Raw genomic sequence first — 17,065 nt, forward strand, 5'->3', positions numbered from 1 at the left:
TACAATTCCTTCTCACCGATCTTCAGATATCAGACCAAACATGAAACGGAGTAAAAACAATACCCCCCATTTACATGGAGGGTAATAAACAGCAAACAAACAAATATGGTATGATGAAGATCCCAGACCTGGTCATGCAGGTTCTTGGTGAGTTCCTTGATGGTGTTGTTGAACTTGCCAGTGCCGAGTGTACAGGCCACAAGTCCATACAGCTGGGACGCATGCTCCCTGATGTCATCACGGCTGTGGTGCATCAGACCCTACAGATGCAACAAGAATGTCACTGAAAACATACATTGCCATGGCGACGGTGGTTGCAGTTAGGGTTATTGCTTGCATGGCACTGCCATCATTTCATGATTTTGAGGAAGACTTGCTACCTGTTAAGTCTAGACAGATACAGTGCACTCCTCCTGAGTGTGTAGTGAACAAGCCCCGGGTCACAGAAAATAGGGCTATCCGGGGCAGACAGGTCTTCCCAAGGGTTTCCAGGAATGTGGGCATAGTGGGTCAGAGACATGCCTGTGGACATTCCATTCCTGTGGACAAAATGCCTGTACCATTCCTAACATTCTTGCAAACTGCACACAATACTGTACCATTAGGCTCCTCCCTGAGACGTCGCCAAATACTATTAATTCACAATACATGTTTAAAGTTAAAACTTTAGATTCAACACAAAGAACTTTCCTCAGTAGACTGACCCAGTGAGGCTTTTCACATGGCTTCTTTGAAGTATGACGTTAACAGTAGGTCAAAGGTATCTGGTAGACGATGTTGGCCCCTACTCTAATAAGATCAGAGTGACCAGTCAAAAGCTCTAGGTGAGAGAACTTTTTTTTGTGTTGGACCAAAAGATTTAACATTAAACATGTAACTATCAAGTGAACACAGATGAACTTTCATGATAGTACTTCACAATACCTTCACTTCAAATTTTCTGCAAAGGTTTAAGGTAATTACAAAAAAATCCACCTAAAGCTAATATTGAAAATCACTTTAAAAAAAACCATCAAAATCGTGACCTATGCCTTTAAGCACCAGTGCAAACTACAGTACATTGTACAAAAGACTAACCTTGATCCAGTCCAGTTTGCCTGTGAACTGTTTGGCAAGTTTGTTGGGACACACAGCCACAATCTCCAACAGGCAGTACAGAGGGCCAGCTCCTGTACAGGTCAGACAAAAACAACAAATCTCAGATTAGGAAAGGCACTTTAAATCCATTTCCTCATTCAGTTTTTTTTTTTAATGAGTAGATATCACTGTCTCAGATAGGACATAAAGCTGGCGGTCCTGTTTTGAGGAGAGCTACAACTCAAGCATGTTTAAGACTGCACCTCACTTATTGAAAAAGAGAAGGAGTCCTTCCAGGTGTCCACCTCATGGTCCAGTTTTACACAGTTGCACAAAACTTTTGTGTTGCATCTAAAAACATCCTGAGCTCTATTCTATAGCACCTGCTGCTCACCTCCCACAGCTGTCAGCAGCTGTTTGATCAGGTTCATGTACAGGTGCACCGGGCCCTTGTTGCTGTTGCCAGACTCTTCCAGCAGGGTCTGCACGTACTTGGCAATGGCAGGTGCTCCCTCGGGGGAGGGGGTGTCGTCGTCTGCTGGAAGAGCCACCCCTGCGTCTGTGGCCAGGCATCTGCGCATGTACAGCACAGTCTGCAGGAAGAAGACAGATCAACATTTTTTCATAACAATTTTAGGAACATAAAAGTGTAGAAACATTTATGTACATAGTTATACATTGTTGAAAGTGCCTCAAGGTGGTCTTGTGGTTAGGGTTGTTGACTCAGAATCTTAACCCTTGTCCTGCGGAGTACAACAATTGTTGTTCTGCACATACAGTACCATCTATATAGCACCCTGTATAGGTATGATTTGGGGGTATTTCTCATGAACACCGCAGCGAAACGCAATGAATGCGGAAGTAACTATGCCACTGCAAAGGCAAAAAAAATTGGGGGTCTATGATCTAATTAAGACATGAAGTTATTGAAAAATATTGTGCCAGGAATGCCAGCAGGATAAGGGTTAAGGTTCTGGGTTCAAAGTATAGTGTTTAAAGGGGAGGTCCAATACTTTCAGTTTTGGGGCCTTTCTACCCAAAATCCTATTTGTAAATGGTGATTTATTGGTTTCTGCCAACCCCGCACATATTTGCCGTGATATCTGACCCGCTCGATGTTTCGAGGCTAGCGCCAGATTGTCCGCTAGGCGGCGCTGCGACTGAATCTGTGACGTAAAAGGTTTCATTGGAACAGAGTTAGTACACAAGAAGAGCTTCCACTGGCGGGTGTGTTCAGACCATTTCGAGCCTGGATGCTTCACGCGAACGTCAGTCTCAATTCCTTTCTGTTGGGCGTATGGGCGGTCGATATGAATAAATCCGTCAAAGGGTCGAGTAAGTTGCAATGTAAACAAACTGCGGTATTCGCGGTACCGACCTGTTAGATACAGGCTCCTGCACGCCCTGCCGGATCAGATCCCACCGAAAAATCAGCAACGTTCGGAGGTTTGCCGGGTGCAGAATCACATCGAAGTCAGGGTGGTTTCTAATGCATGGGTGGTCTGTACCGACGTTCTTTTCAGTGTCTGTCAGCTCTGGCAGGTCGTGACAACAAACACTCTCCCGTACAGAGGGCATTTCCAGGCAGTTTCTATTGTCTTCGTTTCCACACCGGCACCAATCCCGGTTCTCCAACCCTCTGTCTCCACATCACCTCCATCCCAAACGTTCTCATCGCCTGGATCGGGGTCAGAGTCACCACTACTGTCTGTCTGTGGCTCAAAACGGAAGGGTTGCACGCCCGCCATTGTTGTTTACGCTAGTAGCAGAATGAAACCTTTTACGTCACAGATCCAGTCGCAGCGCCGCCTAGCGGAAAATCTGGCGCTAGCCGCGAAACATCGAGCGGGTCAGATATCACGGCAAATATGTGCGGGGTTGGCAGAAACCAGTAAATCACCATTTACAAATAGGATTTTGGGTAGAAAGGCCCCAAAACTGAAAGTATTGGACCTCCCCTTTAAAAACACTATGACCTGCACTTACCTAGTAAGAGAATACAATTAAGGTCTTTCATGTATCTATTCCTAATATTTTGTACCAAAAAAAAGGCTAAAAAAAAGTCTAAGTTAAAGGTGAGATATAGATGTACAGAAGTAAGGAGGATACCTCTGTGAATGCTCCAGGGTTGAAGGGAATGGCATTAGCTCCAACTGAGTACTTGGCTTGGCTCTTCATTCTCTGGGTGGCCTGCAGAATAGAAACACACATATCAAATTTTGTATTCCTCAAGGTTAAAAATAAATCAGAACTTCACAAAGCATTCCCTCTAAAGACTTGATATCCAATTTGAGGAGACTTTCCATAAAATACAGAATCTAAAAGTAAGACTGTACACATCCCTACATGTACCTTTTCGTTGATGTAGGTGACCATCTCCTTGAAGCCAGGTAAGGTTTTAGGTGTAGCTTCGTCCTGTGCACCTGGACTGCTGGCCTGAGGAGAACCTTTCAGGGCCTTGGTGGCTTCAGAATGGATCTCCTCCTTACTGTAACAAGGAAACATTCAGTTGACTGTATGCAGTTCTTAACCTTTAGCAGACTGAAGTAGCAGTTTAGCTACTAATTCTCTATTGGTTACAGGGTAAGGCAGCAGGGAGAAGGCTAAATCTGAGTCCTTTTGTTAAGTTTTGAATTGAGTTTTTTTTAATGGATTCGGCCGCTTGATTTTTTTCTGATTTGCAAATAAAAATAAAAATTCAGAATCAACTGCAAAATGCTCATAATATAGTCATATTTTGCCCTGAACAGTTGAAAACGGTCCTTTTCATCCTAGTTATTACAGTTATTCCATCTTTCAATGCAATGGTATCATTAAAAGTTCAAAATTCTTTGTTTATTTAAATTTTGTTTAAATTTTGAACCAGCCTGGTGTGTTGACTTCATGGCTCCTATCGTACCATTTTGGGCCATAATAGGATGCCTAGGCCTGTTTTTTTTTTTGCCCGCCCGATCCATTATTTTGCTAGAAAAATCTGTTAACCAAGATATTAAATTGGTGTGGCCTTAACATCATTTTAAAAAGCATGGATAGTCCTTCTACATCTTTCGTAAGTTTCCACTACACATAGGCACAGAGACTGAAATTTCCACTGTTTGCAAGACACCACAAAACTACAAAGAGAGAGAGCAAATATCTAGACTAAGTGTGTAATACCTGTCACCACAAGCCAGCAGCAGTACGTATCTTGATGGGACGTGATTGGACGGGAACACGGTGTTGGCGTAGTGAACGGCCGCCAGACGGGCTGGGGCATCCGGCTGGGGAAAGAAGTCAGTTTATCGTCATCGTACTAATAGGAGCTTTTACGTCGTGTAAGGAATTTCACTTTTAAAGAGTTACAAGAAAAGAGTTACAAAAAATTGTCTAGCAGATCATTTACAGCTGTTTTAAGCCTCTTGCAGTTGGAATAGTTTTCAGACAAAGAGAAAAAACACTAAACACTAAGAAAAAACCTAGACTCTTTCATGCGATAATTATTATCTTGAAATGGGTATTTTCATTGAAACGTTTAATGAATTTATAACCAAATTGTCTTGTCTTGTACATTGTATCTTGTACATTGTATTTTGATGTATTATTAGTAATTTTTTTAAATGGGCAAAAAGCAAGTACACTGGATTGAGAGAGAGTGCAAAAAGCTTGACTGAGGTGTGTGTACAATGTACAACTGTACCTTCTCCACATTGCTGAGTATGAGAGCCTCCATGAGGCGTGCTGAGTTGTCGTCCAGGTTCCTGTAGGCTGTAGCCATGAGGGACAGGGCCTCCTGGATAGCCAGTCTGGTGTCCTGGTCCTCCTGGGGGGGAGGGGGGCAGAGAAGGTAAGACTTCAGCAGCTGACAAGAAGGGCTCAGAGGTTAGGTACACAGGGCTTGAAATACTGGGTGCATGTGCACCATAGTGCACCCAAAATTGAACTGTGCACCTAATTTTTTTTCTGTGGGTGCACTGGTGCACCCAAATATTTTTGTAGGAATTTTTAACATTAGAAATGTATTAATAGTATACTGGATATTCTTGGTCGCTAAGATTTTGAAGTTATTAGCTCTCATTTTAGATTTAAGCTCAGAAGAGGAGCAGTAAGACCTGCAATTAGGTATTGTTTCATATGGTGCACCCAAAAAATCTTTAGTGCACCTAATTTTTTAGGTTGGGTGCACCAGTGCACCTATACCCAAAATGAATTTCGAGCAGTGTACATGTATGGATACTTGTTATGGATTACACCCATGTAAGGAGGTTTTATTGTTGTTGTTCTTGGTCTGTTTGTTTGCTTTGTAATTATTTGTGAAAACAGTAGAGTCACAGGATGTGAGGGGGAATGATTTAACCACAGACTGACAAAAATTTGCAACAACTTTACTTCAAGTGATATTTTCAATTTCTTGTTCTTGTTTACTTTGTGTAATTGTAATCTCAAGTTTTGATTTCATCAAGAAGGGGGACCACAGAAATGCCATACAAAACTTGCTAAGACTAGTAAGAGCAACGAACACATGACTTTAGTGTGTTAAAGTTTGGAATTTGCAGTGCATTTCTCACCTTGCTGACAGCATCGAAGAACTTCTGTACCATTCCGATATCCTTGGAGAACAGATGAGGCAGACGGCTGGGGAAAAATAAACTCAATCTTAAATGTGCAAAATTACATACAACAAAGCCAAAAGTATGTAACTGTAAAATCTAATGCACAATATAGACTGAGTGATTTACATTTAGCATAGATAAAACATTCACTATGTTTAGAAACTTTTTCATGACAGTAAATGATGGTTAGGCCACAGCAAGTAATTTTTATGGATGACATCCGCGCGTGCATTGATTTTCGGCTGATTTTGGAAAAAAAAAAACAAGAAATTTTGTTGCCTTCTGACAGTGGTCAACATGCCGAAAATGGGCAAAGATGTCTGCTGCCATGCCGGAAGGTGAATGGCAGATAACCATAAAGAGAAGAGACAAGAAAAGGCTCTGATTTAATGTTTTGTTTCTTACTTTGATGCAGTGATAAGTGATGCTGGCTGTGTATATGTGATGTTCCCACTGAATAAAAACCATTTGTACAATGATTGAGTCAAAATTTTAAAATGTAGGAACCTTGTTTTTTTCGTCCCGCCTTGTTTTTTTTTCGCCCGCTCGCCTTAGATTTGGAGTCTACAGAGGATGTCATCCATAAAATTTACTTGCTATGGCCTTATCTTTAATTTACACATTGTACTTTCTTGGAAACTGGCCTTCGTAAAAAAATTGCGGTACTTACTTTGCAAGTTTTCCTATAGCAACGTACGCCAGACTGCGCAACTTTGCATCCTGAAACAAACCAATCAACATTCACCCTTAAAAGTTAGCAAAACATGAGGAAGTACACAGTTTATTTCCAAACAGCCTAATTTTGAAGCAGTACCTCTGGCAGGCACTTTAAGAAAAAGGACAGACACAGCGAAGAGAGAGAGTGAAAGGTTGAGAACAAGTTGGAGAAAACTGAAGATTACCTTTTTGAACTAGGGGAAGCAAGGAAAGAGAGAACAACAACACATCAACTGTCATGTCACAGCAGAAGAGGAAAGAAGGATTTGCAGTACCACAAATACAAAACATAATTTTTAGCCAAAGTTTTGTATTCCAAAGCAGATCTAAAGTACAGTAACAAATGACAGTAGTAAAAGGAGGAAAATGTAAGTGTATCGGCACCTAACTTTTGGCAGTACACTTAGGCCACACCAATTTAATTTCTTGGTTAACGGATTTTTCTAGAAAAATAATGGAGCGGGCAGGCGAAAAAAATAAAAAATAAAAACAGGCCTAGGCTTCCTATCATGGCCCAAAATGTACGATAGGAGCCATGAAGTCAACACACCAGGCTGGTTCAAAATTTAAACAATTAATTTTGAACTTTTAATGATACCATTGCATTGAAAGATGGAATAACTGTAACAACTAGGATGAAAAGGACTGTTTTCAACTGTTCAGGGCAAAATATGAGCATTTTGCAGTTGATTCTGAATTTTTATTTTATTTGCAAATCAGAAAAAAATGAAGCGGGCGAATCCGTTAACCAAGAAATTAAATTGGTGTGGCCTTATGTAATGTTTCCTGTTGTCACAGTCACTTCTGTACTGTGAACTTATCGTTACCATTATCAAATCATTTCAATGCGAAATTTTGCTATCATGAAGACAATATTCTTACTTCTTTTCCTTCCCCAATAAGCTTCTGCAGTGCATTTAGGACCAGTTGTCCCAAAGGTTGGATCTTGGCATCAGAGGCACTGTTGAACATAAAAACATAATTAATAATGTTGTAGCCTACCCTATTGTAAAATATAGGGTCAAAGACATTTCTAAATTGACCATATGAATGACAATCTTGTTGACTTACCATGAACATATGTAATGTATGAATTGCAGGGTCATCTGTCTCAGTTTGGCATTGGTGTGGACTCCATACAGGCATTCAAATATGATCTGTGGTGGGCAGAGGCATAGATTCTATTACTCAAGTCAAACAGAATTAGATCAAAATGCAAATGATTTGATAAGGAAGCATAGCCATCTTTCTTCATGGTAAAATAACATCACTTAATTCAAGGAAATCATCAAATTCTGGCCATACAACGGATCCTTATCCAAACTAGAAAGGCCGACATTTGCTTGGGAGCAAATATAGCATATTTCAGTCCATAATACTAGGATGGTCGGCATATTCCATCGTCGTGATTGTAGATGACATAATGATCTTAGGCACATAAAATTGAATGTGTGGGTCACTGCGCACGACTTACGTGCAACGTGACCCCAGGTAACCCGCAATGTTCGATGTGTTCGAGCAGTGTTCGATGGCCAACGGCAGATGGAACGGACCATTCTTTGGATCGAACATGGAATGGGTATAGCACTTCTGGCCCTTTTTTGGCTGAAAATAACCATTAAAGTCCCCTAAATGAGTCATTTGGAAGTGGTGCATGCCAAATATGTGACTGCTATTGTGTAGACACACATTCAAGGTACCCTTATACTGAATTTCAGATCATTTGGTTGTAATACCAGGGCTCAGGATCCAAAAATCCATTTTTTTGTTGAAAAATGCCCCAAAAAACCTTCATAAAAATTTTTCAAAGGCATGTATCAAAAAAATGAAAAAAAAAAAAACGCCTGGCGGTATTGCCCGCTCTACATCCATGCCAAATTTCAGGTCATTTGGCTAAAAAATGACAGAGTTGAATCCATTTGACTGTGTGGCAGGAGAAGGAGGAGAAGAAACATGAGAGAACACAATATATTTCATCCATACCATATGGTATGGACTGAATTATAATATATAGAGACTGGACTTGTACCTGCAAGTTTCCTGGGAAGTGTTCTGCTGCCTCGCGGGAGCGCAGGTAGTACGGGAAGACTTTCAGCCTCACTCTCGTGCCAGCAGGCTCTCGACGCAGCTCCGGGCGGATGGTGGGGGCACCCTGGTGTGAGACCACAATCATACGGTGTGAGACCACAATCATACGGTGTGAGACCACAATCATACGGTGTGAGACCACAATCATACGGTGTGAGACCACAATCACATGGTGTGAGATCACAATCATATGTTGTGAGACCACAATCATACATTTGTATGGAGTGAGACCACAATCATACATTTGTATGGTGTGAGACCACAATCATACGGTGTGAGACCACAATCATACGGTGTGAGACCACAATCATAGGGTTTGAGACAACAATCCCATGGTATGAGACCACAATCATACGGTGTGAGACCACAATCATACAGTGTGAGACCACAATCACATGGTGTGAGACCACAATCATACGGTGTGAGACCATAATCATACGGTGTGAGACCACAATCACATGGTGTGAGACCACAATCACATGGTGTGAGACCACAATCACATGATGTGAGACCACAATCATACCGTGTGAGACCACAATCATACCGTGTGAGACCACCATCACAATTACATGGGGTGAGACCACAGTCATACATTTGTATGGTGTGAGACCACAATCATATGGGGTGAGACCCCAATCACATGGTGTGAGACCACAATCACATGGTGTGAGACCACAATCATACCGTGTGAGACCACAATCATACCGTGTGAGACCACAATCATACCGTGTGAGACCACAATCACATGGTGTGAGACCACAGTCATACATTTGTATGGTGTGAGACCACAATCATTTGGGGTGAGACCACAATCATTTGGGGTGAGACCACAATCATAGATTTGTATGGTGTGAGACCACAATCATACGGTGTGAGACCACAATCACTTAGTGTGAGACCACAATCACTTGGTGTGAGACCACAATCATACATTTGTATGGTGTGAGACCACAAAAATATGGTGTGAGACCACCACAATCACATAAAGCAATTCAAATCTACATCAGTACGGATTTCATTTGCAAAGTGCACTAAAGCTGGGACAGACTGTGTCATTTAGAGCAATTTCCTCTGATGAACAAATTGTTTTAATGAGCAATTCATTTTATGGAACTGTAACGACCTTGTTACATTTACCATTAGCTGGAAGACAAATGAGAGTAATTATGAGATGAAACAATTTACCTTCTTGGTAGGCTTCTCAGCAGTGTACCCGAGGAACAATTTATAGAGCCTGGTGATGAGTGCAGTGTTGTTCCAGTCTATACCACTAGGGGGAGCAAAGAACACATTTACACAAGTATGTAAGTGTACATCAATCATATCATCAATAAAACTATCCTGCAACTTTTCTTAGTCTAAACTTCATTGCAGAAAAAGTCTACCATGCAAGGATTTCTAGTGTTCCAGGCATATTGAGAGTATATATTAAGAAAATTCCTACCTCTGTTTTCTCCTGAACTCGTAATCAGCAGCAGTTGCAACACTTTAGAGTGAAACAGAAGAAAAGTACAAGGTTACATACACGTTGAAGTCTACTCAAATTGTCTGTATGCACACTTTACAGCAGTAGTTGCATGTACAGTGTAGTATAAATTATAAAATAATGCCATACAATGCATAATTGGTGCAAAAAGATATTCAAACATATTCTAGATAATTCAAACTCTACTACTGGATGAAATATGAAGACGTTTCTACTGACATCTCTCACTCATCTTCAGCATCACTAAAATGAACTAACAGAACTAGTCAACACTTAAGCCTTGGTCACAACCAGCCGTACGTGCTTTTTCTCCGTACATTTTTTTTGGAGGCTACGTCTGCTACGTTTTTTCTGAAAACGTGGGGAAGGAGTGGCGTCGACGCACGTCACTTACACGGTTTCGCAAGGTGTAAGAGTGGGGTCTGCACGTGCATGCATCGTTCGTTGCACAAGTGGTAAGTGAGTTGTATGTGCTTACAACGTACGATCTCTGTGCGATTGTAACTTTACCGTAAGGAGGCCATACTCACACGTGCGTCTTTCGTACGGCACGTACAGGGTACGCGCATCGCCCGTACTCGCACGAAGAAAAAGTTTTACATGCACTTAAAGTTCTACAGCGTGTCTGCGTGCTCCAAAGTAGGATTTCGTACGGAGGCGGTACTCACCACGCACGGATGTCCTACGTTTGCCCACATTTTTGCACGTAGACAGCACGCAGATGCACGTACCGCGGGTTGTGACCGAGGCTTTATATACTTAAACATACCATGACCCAGGATGAGTAAAGCTATGGTAATACATTATGTAAGTAAAAGTCTAGTTACCCGTGTCTAGTGTCCGACATGCCCACCAGTAGATGTGGGATAATCTCCTCATCTGCAAAGATGTCTGCTCCCAGAAACTTAATTATCCCCACTTTTACCTGTAAGAATAGAAAAAGGTCCAGCAAACATAAACTCAAAATACATGTACTGGCATATAAAGGTGGTATTTTCAGCTCCGAGATGATATCTTTTATGACGCAACATCTGACAGCTACAGACAGGATGTCATTTATTTATTTATTCAGAATTGTAACATGACAATACAAAGTGTGCACTAGGCAGCAAGCATGCTGATAGCGTGCACACCTAACACATACCTGGACATATGACATAGAAAAACAACAATAAATAGTTAGAACAAGATATATACACAAATAAAATTAATATCTAATAAATTACACCTGCAATTAAAATCAACTTTATAACTGTACAGCAATTGAATGTTTAGTGAGGCTCAGCTGGAAGAGGCACAGAATCTTTTTGATTGGGCAATGAACGTGTGGAGTGCGTCTGTGAGTTTTGTATTTATGTCAAAGTTATGACCTGGAGAACCCTGGAGCAGGACAGATGTGGTTAGGTGTTGTTGAGTAAGGTGTTCAACAGTGAAGGCAAGGGTGTTGCATGGCTCAGTGTGGAGAGGGCAATGGAGAGGATGTTATTGTTAAATACAACCTTAAGCCACACCAATTTAATTTCTTGGTTAACGGATTTTTCTAGAAAAATAATGGAGCGGGCGGGCGAAAAAAAAATAAAATAAAAACAGGCCTAGGCATCCTATTATGGCCCAAAATGGTACGATAGGAGCCATGAAGTCAACACACCAGGCTGGTTCAAAATTTAAACAATGAATTTTGAACTTTTAATGATACCATTGCATTGAAAGATGGAATAACTATAACAACTAGGAAGAAAAGGACTGTTTTCAACTGTTCAGGGCAAAATATCAGCATTTTGCATTTGATTCTGAATTTTTATTTTTATTTGCAAATCAGAAAAAAATGAAGCGGGCAAATCCGTTAACCAAGAAATTAAATTGGTGTGGCCTTAAAAGAGATGTTGTACCAAAGTGCTATTCCCATTACATTAAGGGTTTAGCACAAGCCCAGTACGTTCTGCTGATGTGTTTACTAATACAACAAGCCCCATCAATAGTACACAATGACTACCAACCTCTTCTAGTTCTTCAGGTTTCCACTGTTTGTCTCCTGTCACCCTCTTGACAGAGGCCTGGCTCATACCTGGGGGAGTTCCACCCGATGTGTTGGCAGGGGCAGACTGTGGCCTCCCCCCCTCCGCACCCCCCTCTGCAGCCTGGGCACCCCCGGGGGGTAACACTCTGGGGAGGAATCAGAAAATTTTTGTTCGTTTTTTGTTTCTATCTATTTTTTTTCTTTAATCTAATAAACTGAACTCAAGCTACATGTACCAAACAGTGATATAAATGGGGAATGTTTTATTATAAAAAAGATCCAACAAATTATTTTGTAATACTTCCATAACGAACTAATTTGTTGGTTTCCTGCTTGGGAGCAAATACAGCATATTTCAGTCCATTTATTTCAATCCCAGCCTCCTATTCCAAAATGGACTGTTCCATATCAACCTTTAAATCCAGTATCAAGAGTTTCAATACCCTTAGTTAATGACAATTGTTCAAAACCCCAATATAATGCTTTCCAGTGTTAATAAGCCCCATGTAGTTCTTTCCAGGAGGAAGTATAAAAAAAAAAACATTATAGACATTTTATAAGTAAAACTATTCTTCAGGTCATTTGGTTTTCAGATCCCAAGGGCACCGGAACCAAAAATGCACATTTTTGTCTTGACATATCAAAAAAGGATTGGACTGAAATATATATAGAATACAACACGTCGGGGTATTCCATATCGCCCGAGGTATCGGCCCGACCATGGGCGATGCGGAATACACCGTGTTGTATTTTATTCATGTCATACCCACCCAAGAAAACACACCTTTCAAAGCAAGATGAGCCAAAAGTTGGTGCCACTAAACCCTAAAATGCAACAACATCAATTCCAACGTCCGGATTCTGCATTCGAATTTTCGATAGGGGCACACGCGGTTAGGGCGAAGCGCGTTCGAATCGTTCTATGGAACATTTGGAAGGGCCGGGCCTTACGCGTTAAGAACCCCCGGGCCGTACCGCTAGTTATCACACAGGCCGGAACACCCATATCGAACGTAATCGCGGCCCAGGTAGGACATAAAAAGCCTTACAAGCAATACTGGTGTTTTATTTGAAAGCCAAATAAAGATCAGAGCAGAATGAGAAGACAAACTTACACATATGGGAGGAGTAGCATGTCCATCATGAACTCCAGCATGATCTGTGCAGTCTTGGGTTTCTCACTCAGTCTGAACATGGCCTTCCTGCGCTCTGGGTCCTCCGGCATCTTCAGATGGTTCAGGACAGGCATCATCAGCTGCAGCAGGCTGCCAACGGCATGGGAAAACATGGTAAGGCCACAGCAAGTAAATTTTATGGATGACATCCTCCACAGACTCCAAATCTAATGCGAGTGGGCGAAAAAAAAAAACAAGGCGGGCCGAAAAAACAAGGATCCTACATTTAAGAATTTTGACTCAATCATTGTAGAACTGGTTTTTAATCAGTGGGCACATCACATATACACAGCCAGCATCACATATCACTGCATCAAAGCAAGAAACAAAACATTAAATCAGAGCCTTTTCTTGTCTCATCTCTTTACAGTTATCTTCCATCCACCTTCCGGCATGGCAACAGACATCTTTGCCCATTTTCGGCATTACATTGTACAGAATACAGTTTGAACCATGAACCGGCTTGTTATTGGTAGTATTATGAAACAGTCCAAAGGAACACAGTTCAGCACCAAGGAGAGATGCTGTTATACCTGGTATGTCGGCATCTCTCCTTGGTGCTGAAACTGCATTCCTCTGGATTGTTGGTAAATGTATATAATATGAGTTCAATCCTTTCTTAGATAAAACCAGGGAATAGGTTCAAATCATCTTCTTTCAGGCCTTTTTCTGCTTTATTCTCAAATGTAGGAATTGTATGAACTAATATAAGTTAGGCAAGAACATGGGAAAATTAGTGGATTTCTGGCAATTCAGAATGTGTATCTAAATTTTAACTATTCCACGCGCTCTGGGCATAATACAATGTACTAAATAGCTTAATCTTATTAATAAGTGTTGGGCCACAGATCATTTCCAGTCCAATATTGAAAGATTGTCCAAAATACTGTTTCCTACACTGCTATGTTTCTGTGACCCACTTGAAGTAATGGAAAATGTTCTGAGACACTTTACAAGTAGACCTACTTATGTGATCAGGTTAGCTGTCTTGTTATTGATTGGTCCACAACTCTGAATTATTGATTCAATTAGTATGTGGGTCAACAGGCCAACCTCAAAACAGACATCAGGTGGATTGGAGTTGATAATAAACAAGCTTAAGGAATCCTGACTTATACATTCTTCCAATTCTGAGGTTGACCTTCTTCCCAAACTCATAAAGCAGTGAATACAATTTTTCTGTCTTGAACACTTTGGGCAAATTTAAGAATGAAGACTGACTCCATATTCCAAACTACTTTCTTCAATAATTGGGCCATCATTAATTATTTACATATTGCAAGACAACATTTCCTAATTTCCAAATTGTGAAATCTTACTGAAAACGTCCTGGGAAAGAAACGTCACATTAAGAACTTCTAAAATTTTCATGGTGGAAACAGCTCCTGAAACTGTGAATAATTCCATCAGGTTGGCAAGAGGCTGTATGATATTAATACATAAGGTTCTTTATCCAACAATCAGTGGGTTTTTACGTCTGATGTTTTGGTGACCATCTGTCACCTTCTTCTGGACAACAATGACTGGTTCTGATTCATTGTGATGGTTGCCCTGAAGAAGGTGACAGAAAGTCACTGAAACATAGAATATGAAAACCCACTCTTTGTTGAGTAACAAATTTTCTTTAAAAATTCAGGCATCACCAATGCTATTTTTTGGTTCTGAGACTTTTTTTCAGAAAAAAGATGAAGCAACTGTGTGAAAAAAAACAAAAAAACAGACCTAGGCATCCTATGATAGCCCAAATGCTATGACTGGCGCCATGAATTCGAAGTCAATATACGAGACTGGTATATAATATTATAATTCAAATAATGAATTTTAAACTTTAAATCAAACCATTGCATTTATAGGTGGGAAAACTGTAACAAGTCTGAAGAGAAAGGACTTCCTACAACTAATCAGGCCAAAATATGAGCATTTTGGAGTTGATTCAGAGCCTGACATTTTTTTTCTTTTGCAAATCAAAAAAAAAATGAAGCGTAGGAAATCCGTGAACCATCATACAATGTATTAAATTGGTGTGGATTTATACAGATCCTAAACTGGAGTGACTTGCAAATGTACCTATCCTGATGCGGCTGTGGCTTGTCCTCCAGACACTGCAGCAGGGAGGGGAGCAGGTCCACCTGTTTGTCCATGGGCAGACGAGGGTAACCCATCTTGATGTAGATTATCGTGAAATTCTGAAACATCAAACGTTTTTATGGATTTGTTCCAAAATCGAAACTAAACTATCCAGTAAAAAAGATGATAGACATGAGCAGAGATGGCACAAAATACATTTTATTTTGAGGAATCTTCTTCATCCTGAACTCAGATCAAGCATATATTTCCTACGGCTTGTGTATTTAGCTAGGGCCTAGGAAAAAAATGTTGTGTTTCCCGACCGACCCTAGAAAACCTGGCGACCCTAGTCTTTTTGTGTGTGTGAACCCCTGCAAGGGACATAAATTTTTTGAGCTGAAGGATGATTTTTAGCTCCATGATCTGACACCTGAGTGATGAAATGTTGTACAATCAGTTTTCCAACATTGACAATGAAAATGTAAGTGTCCTCATGCAAGTCTTAATTTGTTAAACTGTATTGTATAAGTTGGATCTCTAGAGATCGCCAAAGTCTAATAAAAAAGATAATCCCTACCTACCGACGCTAAATTTTTCAGGACTGAAACAGGAAGCATAACATTTTTTCCCTAGGCCAAGGCTCCAGGCACACTGAGTCACCATTACTTTTCTTGATACGTGTGCTGAGTTCTTTAATGTGCAGAGATATGATTTCACCCTTACTATCATGACTATGAACAAGTGTAATACTTACAGTAACAAATGAGACTGCTGACGGGTCCTGGTACTGCAGCAGGAGGGACTCCACTGGCAGCTGGATCTTGGGACGGCTCTTCAGTCGCTTGTTCAAGTGCACCAGTAGCTCCATTACCTAAACAACAACAATAACAACAACAATCATTTAAGTCTGGACTTTTGCAAGAAACAACAAAATAGAGGAGATAGACATCAGTTGAAAAACCCCTTCTCACATTGTCATCAAGACCCTCTACGAATAAGAACACTGGTCTACTGAATATTAATTCAGCATGCAAAATTCCTGGTTGCCCAATTGCTCCGGGCAACCAAATTTTACTTGGGGCAACCTATTTTTGAACCTAGGTAGCCCAGTGTGCTACCTGAATTCTAAGAATGCCTCCCCCCCCAATCATGCCCACTTAGCTTGCACCACTGTATCTCGAAGATGCTTTTTAATTTTAGGTATTAATGGCTACAGTACAGATCGCGGGATAAGCATCATCGGGATTCGGGATTTTGCGGGATATCCCGCGGGAGTTTGCGGGATATCACGCGGGAGACTGCGGGATATCCCGCGGGAGTTTGCGGGATATCACGCGGGAGATTGCGGGATATCCCGCGGTATTCTTTCGGGAGGCCTGTCGTGTCCCGCGTACCGCGTAGCGAAAAAACTTGGTGCGAGACCCCGAAGTCTACCGCGGCTCGGAACGGCGATGGCGGCGTGCCAAATGTTTATTTTTACGTCCTGCCGGGCGATCTGTGCTGGGCCGATGGAGTCTGACGCCAGTCAACTTTGCTACAATTTTGCTACAATTTTAATGGTGTTGAAGCATAAGAATGTACGAAAATAATGTGTATAAGGTATTTCTCACGCGGTCATAGTTATTATAAAACTGCTACTTTTTTTTCAAAGCTATTGTTCAGCGCAAACTTTAAGAAACTACCGTGAATGAATACAATGTAACGTGTAGTAATCCCTCCGTCTCCGGTAAATTCGGCAAGATTGTTACCAAGAAATAAAAATTATGAGGCGTACCGGCAGTAGTTTGTGGTTGTTGTGTTTCATAATCTTGTAGCTGTTGTCTTCTCATGGTAGCTTGCGTCAAGAGGT

The 17,065-nt window shown here is 41.0% G+C and overlaps 1 protein-coding gene across 1 annotated transcript in view; it reads right to left on the reverse strand.

Annotated features, from left to right (window-relative positions):
* Positions 1-17,065, reverse strand: part of LOC109476076 (proteasome-associated protein ECM29 homolog) — a 69,872-nt gene that overhangs the window by 25,282 nt on the left and 27,525 nt on the right. Inside the window, exons 4-22 of the mRNA XM_019776934.1 lie at positions 15,971-16,087; positions 15,217-15,335; positions 13,090-13,239; positions 11,955-12,120; positions 10,785-10,882; positions 9,916-9,957; positions 9,657-9,741; positions 8,413-8,535; positions 7,455-7,540; positions 7,266-7,344; positions 6,337-6,386; positions 5,622-5,688; positions 4,754-4,876; positions 4,234-4,337; positions 3,430-3,565; positions 3,187-3,267; positions 1,472-1,670; positions 1,078-1,169; positions 129-260 (exon numbers count right to left, since the gene is read on the reverse strand). Coding sequence (XP_019632493.1) covers positions 129-260; positions 1,078-1,169; positions 1,472-1,670; positions 3,187-3,267; positions 3,430-3,565; positions 4,234-4,337; positions 4,754-4,876; positions 5,622-5,688; positions 6,337-6,386; positions 7,266-7,344; positions 7,455-7,540; positions 8,413-8,535; positions 9,657-9,741; positions 9,916-9,957; positions 10,785-10,882; positions 11,955-12,120; positions 13,090-13,239; positions 15,217-15,335; positions 15,971-16,087 — 2,049 coding nt within the window. The remainder of the gene's footprint in view (positions 1-128; positions 261-1,077; positions 1,170-1,471; positions 1,671-3,186; positions 3,268-3,429; positions 3,566-4,233; positions 4,338-4,753; positions 4,877-5,621; positions 5,689-6,336; positions 6,387-7,265; positions 7,345-7,454; positions 7,541-8,412; positions 8,536-9,656; positions 9,742-9,915; positions 9,958-10,784; positions 10,883-11,954; positions 12,121-13,089; positions 13,240-15,216; positions 15,336-15,970; positions 16,088-17,065) is intronic.

This window comes from Branchiostoma belcheri, unplaced genomic scaffold, assembly GCF_001625305.1.
Source record: "Branchiostoma belcheri isolate BF01 breed outbred unplaced genomic scaffold, Haploidv18h27 scaffold36, whole genome shotgun sequence".
Classification (NCBI taxonomy): domain Eukaryota; kingdom Metazoa; phylum Chordata; class Leptocardii; order Amphioxiformes; family Branchiostomatidae; genus Branchiostoma; species Branchiostoma belcheri.